Source organism: Otolemur garnettii, unplaced genomic scaffold, assembly GCF_000181295.1.
Source record: "Otolemur garnettii isolate 467f Iridium unplaced genomic scaffold, OtoGar3 scaffold00307, whole genome shotgun sequence".
NCBI lineage: Eukaryota > Metazoa > Chordata > Mammalia > Primates > Galagidae > Otolemur > Otolemur garnettii.
This window is the reverse complement of record NW_003852702.1, coordinates 597,103-610,970: the sequence shown is the minus strand read 5'-3', so window position 1 is coordinate 610,970 and position 13,868 is coordinate 597,103. Positions and strand designations below refer to the sequence as shown.

At 45.9% G+C, this 13,868-nt stretch overlaps 1 protein-coding gene across 2 annotated transcripts in view; it reads right to left on the bottom strand.

Moving 5' to 3' along the window:
* Nucleotides 1-13,868, bottom strand: part of LOC100959313 (solute carrier family 41 member 3-like) — a 45,284-nt gene that overhangs the window by 11,107 nt on the left and 20,309 nt on the right. For both annotated transcript variants that reach the window (XM_012813818.2, XM_003803454.3), the window contains exons 3-5: nt 9,313-9,384; nt 4,484-4,628; nt 1,528-1,674 (exon numbers count right to left, since the gene is read on the bottom strand). In XM_012813818.2, coding sequence (XP_012669272.1) covers nt 1,528-1,674; nt 4,484-4,628; nt 9,313-9,384 — 364 coding nt within the window. The remainder of the gene's footprint in view (nt 1-1,527; nt 1,675-4,483; nt 4,629-9,312; nt 9,385-13,868) is intronic.

Sequence of the window (13,868 nt, the reverse complement as noted above, 5' to 3'; positions counted from 1 at the left end):
GTCTTTGTCACACTTTATGCAAATAATCAGGCCATGTAAAACATCCATGACTTATTTTACAAGTAAGTTGGTCCTACTAAGTATAATCTTTGATAGAAATGGGGAACCTCAAGGAGAGAAATTATGTCAGAAGATCAGCCTCAGGACCCCTGATACTAGATTCTAGCCCTGACCATTGCTTTCGAGTTTTCATTACATTCCTATAATCTGGACTCTATCCAGAATTATTTCTAAGCTACAAGAAGTTTCTAAAGAAGGACCAGGTTTTAATTTTCTTCATGATGTTTTTAGTTGACTCCGGGCTGGGATAGCTTTTTTCCCCTCACCATTCTGGCATACAAATTCTCTTTGTGATTATAATCCAATGTGCATCATATTTCTACCATATGTCTCTCACGCTTTTACTTCAGACAAAACTAAACTCACAGTATTCCAAAGACTACGCTGACTTAACTGAGGTCTCACTGTTGCCACGTGTGATGACAATCACATCAGCTTTTGGTGCTCTTAAAATTATTCACTGAGACATATCTTCTTCCCACACCACCACATGGGAGAGGACTATCTGGGAATGAGCCTTCCTACAACACAAGATTAAGCTTCTGAATATAAAAGGAGCCCAAACCATCTGTGTTCACCTACAATGCTTTCCTCGAAATATCTTGATGGAAAGGAGAGGAATAAGAAAAAAAAAAAAAAAAAAAACTCAGAGCATTCTTGAGTTATTATGTGAGGAATGCAAAGTGTATCAGACCCAGAAAGACATGAGTGTGGGACTTCAGTCACACCCCAAAACCCATGTCTAGGGACTGCCTACCCATTATCTTCATGGTCTTAGAATTTGTGATATGAACAATGTATACAGCCAATCAGTAGCTTTTGTTATTTTATGTAAATTCTTATTAACAACTTAGGAACTATCTCTTCTTTTTTCCTTAAAATCCCACTTTCATTCTCAAGCTTTGAGCTTGAATAAACTTTATACTGAATCATATTTTCTAATCTCATTATTTAAGGTTGGCATTAGCAATACTCCGCTACTTGGTACCATTTTCCCCTTTTCCCCTTGGTACCATTTTAGTCCCTTTTCTATTTCTGATCACAGAACTTCTTGCAACTGGTTAATTTATAAAGAAAAGAAATTTCTCATTGTTATGGAGGATGAGGTGCCAGGTCAAGAAGGGGCACCTGCAAACAGTGGTACCCGGTGAGGGCTTCTTGCTGGTGTTGACTCTCTGCAAAATCCTGGGGTGGTAGAGGCCATCCCGTTGGGGGGGGGGAGGTGAGTGTGCTAACATGCCCAGAGCTCCTCCTCTTCTTAGAAAGCCACCGGTTCTACTCCCACAATAACCATTCACTCATTACCCCAGACACCTTTCAACACTGCCATGTTGGGGATTATGCTTTCAACATGTGAAATCTGGGGGACACATTACAAGCCACAGCACAAGGGCTGGGTGCAAAAGTTTCCACTCAGCCTTGGTGGTGACCTGCCCCAAGGCCCATCCTCCTTGAAGCCATCCTTACCTTTGTGTCCATAGAAGAAACTGCTAACCACAGCCAGAATGGACAGTGTGATGAGGTCTCCCAGGCTGGCTGCAACGGGTGTTGCAACATTGTCTGGGTTGACCCCGAGCTTTCGAGCACCAATCACTATACAGACCATTAGTACTCCTGCAGAAAAAGAGGACAGAGACAAGACTCAAATCCCAGGGAGCCAGACAGCCCTGAGAAGGCACAGGGTACATAATACTGACACGGGACTGGCAGATGGTTGCCAGGCTAACCATGAACCTGCCTTTGTCCACTCCTAGATGTGGAGCCAGGCTACCTGGATTTCAGAGCTTTTCCTTGTACGCTGGAGGCCTTAGAAGGCTGGGAGAGCTAGACTCCTTTTTGTGACTTGGCCTGTGGCTCCTGGGCTCCCAAATCACCTGGAACTACAGGAAGCTCACAGCCCCACATAGCATGGAGGGCTCCAAAGATGCTCTGACCAGCAGGAGCCCCCAAGGGCTAAGTGGCCTCTCGTGCTTCTTTGGCTTATCTAAGAAACAGATGCCAAGTGGAATCAGCTGTGTGAGAGATTTATTAGGGACAAAGCCTGTCAGGGAAAACAGGGAGGAACCTCGATGCAGCTGGGCCCAGGGGAAAGAGAGGGGAGACAGAATGCATCCTTGACTGTAGTGTGGTTCTAGGCAAGCTCAGCCAGACTGCCAGAGGGACCCTTGGGGGACCCATGTCTCTGGTGGGACCAGGCAGTGTTGGCATTGGGCACGGGGAAGCAGCATGTCGCTTTCGAGAGCAACTGGTGAAGGATCTCAGGGAATGACACTAGATACCTAAGAGGTGCATCCTCATGGCAGCCATGCCTCCAGAGGGTATCCTTTCTGTTCTGACTCATTGTTCTGAAGGGGAGAGTCATGTGCGGTCATTCTTCTGGCTCCCTATCCACTGCCTAGGATTTGAGTCAGCAGACTCACTTGGTTCTTTAAGAAGACACTCCATCCTGGCTATTGACATCTTCACACTTTAACAAGGACCCCGTAACTCAAAAAATAATTACAACCATCCCTTCGATACCACCGTAAAGCTGGCACCATCAGCCAGCCCCTGACTTATCTTGTGACTAAGTCACAGGTCCTGCATTTCCTTTTGAAATGCCAGTTCTACCTGAATCTGAGTTTGTACAATTTGGCTTGTGAGCCTGTGACAATCCACAGGAACCACATAAAGGATGCAAGTGGTTCGGGGCACCTATCAGAAACCGCTACAATGACATCACAGCCACACTGATGCCCCACAGTGAAACACTGGTGGTGTTTCTGGACAACCGAGATATGTTCAAATGTTCATGCTGCTGAGCTCTCCCACATGCAGCACATGATCCAGAAGAGAACCAGAATAAAGTACACTTGCTGAGCAATCATTTGGGAGCTATTTATAGGCCTAGCCTTGGTTTAAGTAGTAACAATAATCAAAAGGCTCTGTCCTCATCAGGGGCAAGGCTTGTCAGGTGGGGGAACAGACCATACACAAGTGTAAGAACACGCACTTGAGGTAACTGAAACAAGATACTAAAATAAGGCAAGACCAGACAAAAGCTAGTTTAGTGTTGACCAGAGAAGGCCTGGGCACTTGCTCACATTTTTCTGTGCCTTCATGAGTTTGTTACAGTTTGCATCTCAACTGGAATACACACATAAAAAGTGGAATCCTGTATACTTTGTTCTCAGTGTATCCTCGTAGCCCTGGACGTGCCTTGCACACTGCAGACATCCAGCACCTATGGAGTCACGAAGGGGGCCACTACATGGCAACTGTGCTTTCCAACCAGCATGTGGGTCCCCAAGAGGGAGGTCACATCTCTCACCCACTACACACACACGCTAAGCACCTGCTATGTTAGGTGTGTGGCAGGAGCAGCAGATGGCAGGGCAGTAATTGCAGGTCCACCCACCAGGAGCTGACATTCTAGCAGGGAGGCAAGACTGAGAGAGGACTTCAAAAGTTCACAGCAGAGGCTCGGCACCTATAGCTCAACCGGCTAAGGCGCCAGCCACGTACACCTAAGGTGGCGGGTTCAAATCCCCAGCCCGGACCTGCCAAACAACAATGACGGCTGCAACCAAAAAATAGCCGGGCGTTGTGGTGGGCGCCTGTGGTCCCAGCTACTTGGGAGGCGGAGGCAGGAGACTCGCTTGAGCCCAGGAGTTGGAGGTTGCTGTGAGCTGTAATGCCACAGCACTCTACCCAGGGGGACAGCTACCCAGGGGGACAGCTTGAGGCTCTGTCTCAAAAAAAAAAAAAAAAAAAAAAGTTCACAGCAGAGCACAGTGGCCCTGGGAAGGGAGAGAGGAGGAGGGTGCTTGTGAGACAGAGGTGCTGTGGACCAAACGCTGTGTCCTCACAAATCCATAGGTTGAAATACTCCCCCCTCCATGATGATATAAGCAGGTGGGGCCTTTGGGGGGGTGATTACATCATGAGGGTGGAGCCTTCATGAATGTGCCACCTGCAACCCATGGAGGGACTTCACCAGAATCCAGCCTGGGGTGTCCTGTTACAACAGCCCAAATGAACTAAGACATGTCAAAAAGGGCTCTCTGAAGAGGTGGTCTTTAAGCTCAAACAGAGGCCTTGTCCCTAGTATGTCTTCAGCCTTCAGGGCCCATCACAGGCCTGCACATCAGTCTGTGAGGCATGTGCAGTACGTGCCCACAGACCGGCAGGCTGGTTGTCTAGACAGACAGCATCAGACCTCAGCCTGGGAGAATGATAGCCAGGGGGATCTGCAGAGCTACAGCCAGGCCTCCACACAGCAGAGGGTGAAGCAGGAAAGCCCAACTCTCTCTAGGAATGCACGCTGGCCGCATTAATAGCCCCCCCTTACCTTTAGGAGCTAAAAACAGAAAGGACCCTGAGGTAGGGGCTCAGAGCGGTGGGGGATGGTACTGGATGGGGTACACAGTGATGTAGGGCTTACCCAGGGCGAAGGCCACGAGGAAGGCAGTGAGGATGCTGCTGGCACACATCAACCCCACTTTGGCCAAGTCGAACTCCTCCTTGGACACAGCACCCAACAGCAGCACAGCCACAGCAGCCAAGAGTCCCACAACAGTGGCTTGCACCTGTCATTGCAGAAATCAGAAGCATGAAGGAGGGTCCCTATGGCCAATGATGCTCCTCTCTGCCCATTCACCATGCCCCTTGCTCATCTCAGAGGCCAGGGTGCTACTCACCCTAAAACCTCACACCCACTAGTCCAAGGAGAAAACCAGCACCTCCCTTCAACCCAATTCCCTTGCAAATGACTGCTTTTCACCTCCTCCCCTGGTGCATGCCATCCTCAACTGCACAATCTTGTTCTTTATCTTCTTCTCAGGCCCTGGTTGGGGCCACATAGTCTCTTGCTCACAACCCCACACATGGGTCTGGGCTCAGCAACCTCCACCAACACAGACAGCTGACCTCACTGCCCCAGGGATGTCCCACAACCCATAGACACAAGTGGGAGGCCTCTTAACACCACAGGCCTCTTCCCTGACTGTCCTTCCCTGCTCATACCCTTTCCTACCCCAGCTGTACACCCTCCCAGTGCCCCTGTCCTGCCAAACACTCACCTCTGTGGTGCCCTTCAGAGCTGTGCCCAATCTAGAGGTCAATACTGGTCAATACCCCTAATTCAAGTGCCAACCCAAAAAAAAAGGTACATCCTGTTATTAAAGGCCACAGAAACAAAGAGCTCAGTCACAAATAGGGAGAAGAGCTAGCTTGGTAAAGATGAAAAAATGCTCCCCAAGTTAACCTAGGTGATTTGATCCAAAGTCCCAGCAAGATTTTTCATGGCACTTGACAAATTGTAAACTTCACAAAGATGAGTAAACGTGAGAATACCCAAGGCAATTTTGAGAAAGGTCAAAGAGGGAGTTCCAGTGTATTTATTTTCAATGTGTATTTTTGCTTTTTAGAGACAGGGTCTTGCTATGTTGCTCAGACTGGTCTCAAAGTCCTGGGCTCCTCAAGTGATCCTCCTGCCTCAACCTCCCAAATAGCAGGGATTACAGGTATAAGCCATAGCACCAGGCCCCAATGTGTATTCTGCAACTATAAGGAAAAAAGCAGTGTGGTACTGGCAGAAATGGACAAATAGATCAACAGGACAGAGTCTAAGAACAGAGTCATTAATATTGCAAATTTAATATGTGAAAATTTAACCATGAGTGTTATGAGGATTTTATATGATAAAGGTGGCATTTCAAATTAGGATGGAATAGGTAAACACTGAATAAACAGGGTAAGGTAAATTGGATCTGTATATTTGTGGGGAAAAAATGGGTCCCCACTTCATACCATTTATATACACACCCCTAAACATAAAAACCCGAAGTGTGAAACACAGAATAATATGTTTAACAATTTTGACTAGTAAAGAAGCCCTTCTTCTAAAGATACAAGTAAAATCCAGAAAGAAAAATAAATACAGGATTTAGTGTCTAGAATAATAAAGTCTAGTTTATTTTAAAACCTGATGAAAAAATGTACAAGGGATATGGACAGGAAATTCACAGAAGAAGAAATGCAAATGGCTGTTGAGACCTAAAAATAGGATCATCAACTTCTTTAGTAATTAGGAAAACTCTAAATAAAATCCCAGTTTGGAAACATCATATTCATTTGTAGGTGATGCTGGTCTTCTCCCTGAACACTGGGCCAGCCCTTGCAGGTGCTCAGACATGCCTGATGAATTGATGGACGGAAGAGATTTACTTTTTTAATGTGTCCGACTAGGTAACATTAAACGGTTTGATAAAATACTTATTGCCAAATAACAGGAAAATGGTTCTCTTATAAATTAATGGTGGTTATAATGGTATAAGGATTTGGGGAGGGAGGAAATTGGCTATAATTTACCCATATACCCGTGATTCAGCATCTTTCCCAAAGAAACACTCCCATATGTGTACATAGGACTAGCACCTAATACACAGAACCTCTGTAAGGTGACAACCCAAGGATTGTAACACACTGGTCACATACAGAGGTGGCCAACATCAGGAACTAGGCCTACTGTACTGATAGGCACATGTGGGGCATGTCCAGTCTATGAAAATTAGGTCAACTTGGGCCTGCCTCAGCAGCACATATACTACAGTTGGAAAATTAGGACAACTTAGGGAGTTGGTCAGTGTAGGGAGATGGTCAGCTATCGAGGCTCTACCCTATTTACTGAGTGCTATCTAAGTAATTACTTTCAATTGTGGGCATGTATGTGCATACATACATATGGTGAATACAAAAAGTAGCTTAGAAGAATACTTTTGTTCCTAGTGAGATTATAGAGAAATGGATTCAAATGTGGTGCATATTAATGCTAGTGCTTTTGAAGAAAAGTCTAGATCTTTAGCTGGGCTTGGTGGCTCATGCCTGTAATCCTAGCACTCTGGGAGCCCGAGGGGATGGATTGCTTGAGCTCATGAGTTCGAGACCAGCCAGAACAAGAGTGAGACCTCATCTCTAAAAATAGCCGGGTGTTGTGGTGGACACCTGTAGTCCCAGCTACTTCGGAGGCTGAGGTAAGAGAATCGCTTGAACCCAGGAGTTTCAGGTTGCTGTGAGCTGTGACGCCATAGCCCCCTACAAAGTTGAGATTCTATCTAAAAAAAAAAAAAAAACCTAGATCTTTAAACTCTTCATATCCTTTGAGCTTGTGGGAAGTCATCTTAAGAAGAAATTCAGTAAAATTGCAGCATAGTATCATTGCAGTATGATTTTTCTTTGAAATATGATTTTTCAAGTGAGTCAAAGACCAACAAGACCTCAGGGCACCCTGGGTGGTAGAGCTGAGGGAAGTGTGCAGGCTGGGGCTGAGAGGGCTCCCTTGTGATCCAGCTCTTGGTGTCTATGGAGTTCCCACATTTGTATGACAGAACATTCACTGCGCCAGTGATGATTTGATATTAATTGGGAGTTTTTTTTTTTTAAATGGAAGAGACAGAATTACATCTCTTATGATCAGGACTATGGGCTGAGCCGGGATGTGGCCCAGAACATGGCTAAGTAAACACATGTTAGGAAACCATTCTGTGGAAATGTGCATATGTATGGACACAAAGAAGTACAGCCAGTGTGACTTGTGGCAAAGATATTCAGGACCTGCTCCTGGCCAGACTCTGGTTAGCTGCATTTGTGCCTCTAGCCCCTCAGCCACAGGATGTGTTGCTCAACGAGCAACCTTCTCGGGTGCGGAGGGGGAGGACACCTAACACTGAACTGCAGCCAGGGCAGCTGCAGCAGCCTGCATGCGGCACCTGGTGCCAGGCAGAAAGTCAGGCCTGAGTAGAGCCATAAATGGCTTCACCAGCAGCTGAGCAAGAAGAGAAAGGACTTTCCAAGGAAAGAGAGCTGCAGGGCTGAGCTCGGAGGTGTGAAGGGTGGAGGACATACGTGGGGTGGGAGAGGGAGGGGCCGAGTCAGGCCCAGTCCTGGATGAGAGGAACCACCTTTGGGTTTTAGAAAAGGCCACCCAGGTGGCTATGCAGAGGCCAGGCTGGAGGCTTACTGGCCTAGGAGTACTCAGAACAGTGCAGAGGTCTTCAGTCTTCCAGGCTTGGGGTGAGCTTCCAAGGCAGGCAAGCAGGAGAAGGAGGAGGAAGAACAGGGGGAGAGGGGGAGGAGAAGCCAGCTGGATTCAAGCACAGCTTGGAGGCACGGTCCTCAGAGGGTGATGCCTGTAAGGAAGCAACTGTAGGTGATTGTACTTCTAGGTGGGCAAAGTGGGAGGGACCACCCACCAAGCACAGCCACCACCACTGGGTACTGGCTGTGTGCTGGCTAGAGCTAGCTCCACAGACTCACAATTTCCCAACCACTCAGTCCCAGATGAAGTGCAGTGATCTGACTGAGGTCTCTCAGCTGCTGACTCCCAGAGTGATCTTTCGACCACCAAAATAGACTGAGTCAGGGACTCCCAGAGAGGTGAGTGTGAAGAGGGAAGACAACGAGGCCAGGTGGCTGTGCTGCCATGGGGATGCCTGGCAGAGAGTTAGGCACAGACGTTCTGGAGGCCAGATGAGATACAGAGTGGTTATCATCCTAATTTGATGGCCAGGGAGATACGGCCCTGCCCAAGGATACCTGGCTGACAAGTGACAGAATATCTAATCCCAGGGTCCAGGATCTCTGTGCTGCCACAACCCAGAGGGGCCCAGAAAGTGCTGGACATGACTCCCACCTATCCAGCTCCAGGCCTAGCCTTCCATATGCCCTCATCTCCCCTTGCCTTGGGCCTCCTGAACCTGCAGCCAGGTCCCAGGATGAGAACGTAGCCCAACTAGGACCTGGCAGAAGGACATACAAGTTTGTGAGAAGCATAAAGCACTCAAGGAGTACGAGGATCTCTCAAAGGCTGAGAGAGAACTGGTAGAGAGGCAGGAAAGATCCACAGATGCCCCAGGAAGAGTAAATATAATAATAATATTGTGTGTCAAAGGTAACGACAGGATTTATCCATCATGGGAGTCCTGAAGCCTTGGGAAACACAGTGAGTGCCCTGATAGCTTGTGCAGCTGATGAAAAGAGGAGGGTCAAGAACTGGGGAGCCATCCCTGAAGCTTGGCTTGGAAAAGAGACTGGGGAAGCTGGAGCAGCCTGGGGCCCTGAAGAGGTATCTACTTCAGGGGGCACGGTGCTGCTCCCGAGGCAGGCTGAGCCAGTCCAGAGGGCAGGGAAAGGGCTCCCCAGCCTACCTGGCCAGACCTGAATGCAGATTCAAAAGGGAAGGCCCTTCATCAATCTCACAGGGTGGATACTCACCTGAATGAGGGCAAGGTTGCTGCTGATGACTCTGTGTTTCTCCTGGGGATCATCAATTTGTCCAGTGTTGGCCTTGGGTGAAAAGAAAAGGAAAAAATAGTGAGTCTGGCTGGGCCTACAGCCAGGTCAGTCCTGCCTGGAAAAGGCAGTCTCCTGGGAGAGAAATCAGCACATACCATTTCATTGGTGGCAGAACAAATTACTCTTCAACTTTCCTTTCGTGTGGGGAAGAAGAAAGGACCTTTCAAGGGGCAGAGGTCCCCTTGAGAATCAGATGGGAATGATGGACCATTCCTCCCAGGTGAAGACATGTGAGCACATGCACACACACACACAACCACAACAGGCACATGGAGAGAGCAGTAAGGGGCAGAGGTCTCCTTGAGAACCGGATGAGTGTGACGGACCATTCCTCCCAGGGGCAAGCATGTGAGCACATGCACACTCACATGCATGCATACACAGACACACACACACACAGAGACAGCTACAACATGCACACAGGTTTCTGGCAATCTCAAGGCCAGCTTCGAGCTTATGCATAGACCTGAGGCAATGCCTCCTGCTGTGAAACTGGCCTCTAGCCAGGTCCCCTCTCTTTGGCTGACTGTCCCTCTCCCCTCCAGCTAGCCTCTACCACCTCCAATCCTGCCTCAGCAAAATCACCTTGTTTAAGGAACACACATCTCTCTTTCCTTAAGATGAATAATGAGAACAGAAATGCAACTTTCTCCTTTAAAAATGGTAGTTGGCTCCTAAAAGCATGACACTCACTGGCAAAATTCAAAACATAAATAAGAAAAAGTTTCAAAGTGAATATATGTATTTTCTTAGTCCCCTTTACTCAGTTCATTAAGTTCTTGATTGCCAAAGTGAAAAATATAAAGATGTGCCTATTGCTAACAATGTGCCTATTGCTAACAAAAATAATTGACAATTATTTTTCTTTTTACAAAACAGGGGATCCTTTTTGGCTTCAGCATAATTGATGGCTGGGACACATCATCTGACTGGCCAGGCCTCACTCAGTCTATTCTTCCCGAGTGTGGGTACAGCACACACCTCAGGGACCCCCGTAGGAACAACCAGGGAAGGAGGCAGAGTAGAGAGGGCAGCAGAACCCACCACACACCAAGCACCTGAGGCCACACCTAATGTACAGATGTATGTTCACTGAGACCCACATGTGCCCAGGTGCTGTTCTAACTCACATTCTCTGGTAATGGACCAAACTCTGCCTTTGGCATCGGTCTCATCAGATGGGGGGGATGCTGCTGGCCCATATGACCCCTGGCTATGAATCAGAAAAGGTATTCCTTCCTAAAAATGTTTTCTTTTCAGCTGCTGTAAAACAGTTAAAAATACGTGTCTAATCACACACAGCCCAGCCTTCACTATGAAAGCATTCCCTGGGCTCCTCCTTAGCATCCAGGAGCACATTCCTCACTGATGGCTGGACAGGGAAGAGATTAGGACCAAGTGAGACAAAGGGAGGGCAAGGTTCAGGGAGCTCAGAGACACAGAGAAGCAGGAGAGGAAGGATGTGGAGGAAAGGAGCATGGTGAGAGGCAGGGTGTGGAAGCATTAAGATCTGAGTGCATCTGAAGCATTTCTAGTCCAGGGAGTACAGTGGAAGCTTATGTGGAGTAGAGGAGAAAGTCCCCAAAGCTGAAGCCATCTCCAAACTGGGAGGGCTGGGTTTTGGATGAGCCATCCACATGGATGCTGAAACCAGCCAAGATGGTGGTGGGATTGGGTGCTGAGAAGACTGTTGGATGGCATGTTTCACAGGCATGTTGAAGGAGATAGAAAATACGGGGCAAAAAAGCTATAAGACATACAGAAACAAACAAAATAGCAATTGAGGACTGCAGGGGACAGATGGACCCACTGAACCAGTGATGAAAGCAGGACATGAGTCAGGCCAGAGGGCAAGCAGCATGCTGGCCAGGCCAGTGGTGCTGTCACCACATAGGCAGGCCACTGTCAGAGAGAAAGAAAGACCTTATCCAAGACTACTGCAATGAGGGGAGATTAAACTCAACTTCAAATACACTAGAGAAAAGTGGAGACTCGTGTCAGTAGGTAGGATAGGGGAGTGTATGGATCATGCTAAGAAGAATTCAGTTAGGAGTGAGGGGACAGTGATCTGATGAGGTGTCAAGAGTGGGAAGAGGGGCTAGCTGGAGATGGTGGTTGGTTTCACAGTGAGGTGGTACTTTAGGTCCTTTGCTAGAATGGGATCAGCAGCCAAGCTGAGAAGAGGCTCAGAGGAGCCTGACCTGTGTTTGGCTAAGAAAGCATGCTTGTCACCACCCAGGAGGGCCAATCGGGGAGCAGGTCTCCATCAAGGCAGAGGGAATGGAGGTCCTAGGGATGTCAGGGCTGGCAGCTTGGGACCATTCTGAGCACACACTAGGAGCTCATGGAGAGATAACTGGGGAGGGAGGTTGGGGCAACTAGAGGGCAACCCAGATTCATCCCAGCAGAAGGGGCTCAGAGGCCCTCGCTAAACAGGGATTCAGATTAAATAAATTTTTAAAAATCTCTTTGAATCTGACAAAGGGGAAAAGAGTTTATTTGCAGAAACAATGGCCTAAAATTGAAATATTTGAGAAAAGACAGAGAAATATGAAAAGATGAATGAACTCAAAGTAGGATAAACCCCCAAAGACTCACACTGAGGTATTTCATAAACAACCCAAAAGTTAAAGGCAAAAAGAAAATCTCAAAAGCCACAAGATAAAAGAGACTCATCACACACAAGATTATCTTCAATAAGACTACTAGTCGATTTCTCAGCAGACACTCCATAGACCACAGATAGGGGTATGATATATTTAAAGTGCCCAGAGAAAACAACAACAACAAAAACTGTCAACTGAGGATTCTTGATCTGGCAAGACTATTCAGCACAAATGCTATTTCCATATAAACAAAAGATGATGAAGTCTGTTATCACTAGATCTGCCCTACAAGAAATGCTAAAGAGATGCCTTAAAGTTAAAATAAAAGGATGCCAGTCAGGAACTTGAAGCCAAATAAAAAACATAAGGTTCTCTAGCAAAAAAATAAACACATGAACAATTATTAAAAAAAACTGTAATAGTATAATTTTCATTTGTAACTCAACATTTTCTTTCTATAGGATTTAAAAGACGAATGAATAAAAATAATTGCAAATCTAGAGGCAGAGTTCTAAGGGAATAGCATTTATGTATGCAATTGATGTTAAGTTGGTATCAGTTTAAAACACATTGTAATAGCTTGAGGATTTTACAGGTAATCCTTGTGTAACCACGAAATATCTATAAATATAAACAAAAAGGAATTAAGCAAAGAATCAAAATATATCACAAAAAAATCAACTAATTAGATGAAGGAGATAGAAAATAAGGGGCAAGAAAGCTATAAGACATACAGAAACAAATAAAATAGCTATTGAGAATCCTTCCCAATCAGCAATTACTTCACATGTAAATGTGTTAAATTAAATCGATGTGAATAGCTTAAATTGTCCTCTAAAGAGGCACAGATTGGGTGATTGGATACAGAAACTCAGACCAGACATCTGCTGTATTCAAGAATTGCACCTTACTTAAAAAGATAAATTTAGACTCAGGGTGAAGGGATGGTCATCTATATTCCAGGCTAATGGAAAGCAGAAAAAAGCAGGTGTTGAAGTTTTAGTCGCAGATACAATAGGTTTTAAACCAACAAAAGTAACCAAAGATAAAGATGGCCACTTTATATTTGTTAAGGGCAATACTCAGTATGATGAGATCTCAAATATCAATATCTATGCACCCAACCAGAATGCCCCTCAATTTATAAAAGAGACTCTAACTGGCATGAGCAACTTGATCTCTCCCAGCTCCATCATAGTGGGAGATTTCAACACTCCTTTGGCAGTGTTGGACAGATCCTCCAAAAAGAAGTTGAGCAAAGAAATCCTGGATTTAAATTTAACTATCCAACTTTTGGACCTAACAGACATCTACAGAACTTTTTATCCCAACAAAACTGAGTACACATTTTTCTCCTCAGTCCATGGAACACACTCTAAAATTGATCACATCCTAGGTCATAAGTCTAACCTTAGTAAATTTAAAAGAATAGAAATTATTCCATGTATCTTCTCAGACCATCATGGAATAAAAGTTGAACTCAGTAACAATAGGAATTTGCTGTCTCATACAAAAACATGAAAGCTAAATAACCTTATGCTGAATGATAGATGGGTCAAAGATGAGATCAAGAAGGAAAATACCAAATTTTTAGAACATAATAATAATGAAGATATGAGTTACCAGAACCTCTGGGGTACCGCAAAGGCAGTCCTAAGAGGGAAATTTATAGCATTACAAGCCTTCCTCAAGACAACAGAAAGAGAGAAAGTCAACAACCTAATGGGACATCTTAAGCAACTGGAAAAGGAAGAACATTCCAATCCAAGACCCAGCAGAAGAAAAGAAATAACCAAAATTAGAGCAGAATTAAATGAAATTGAAAATAAAAAGATTATAGAACAGATCAATAAATCCAAAAGTTGGTTT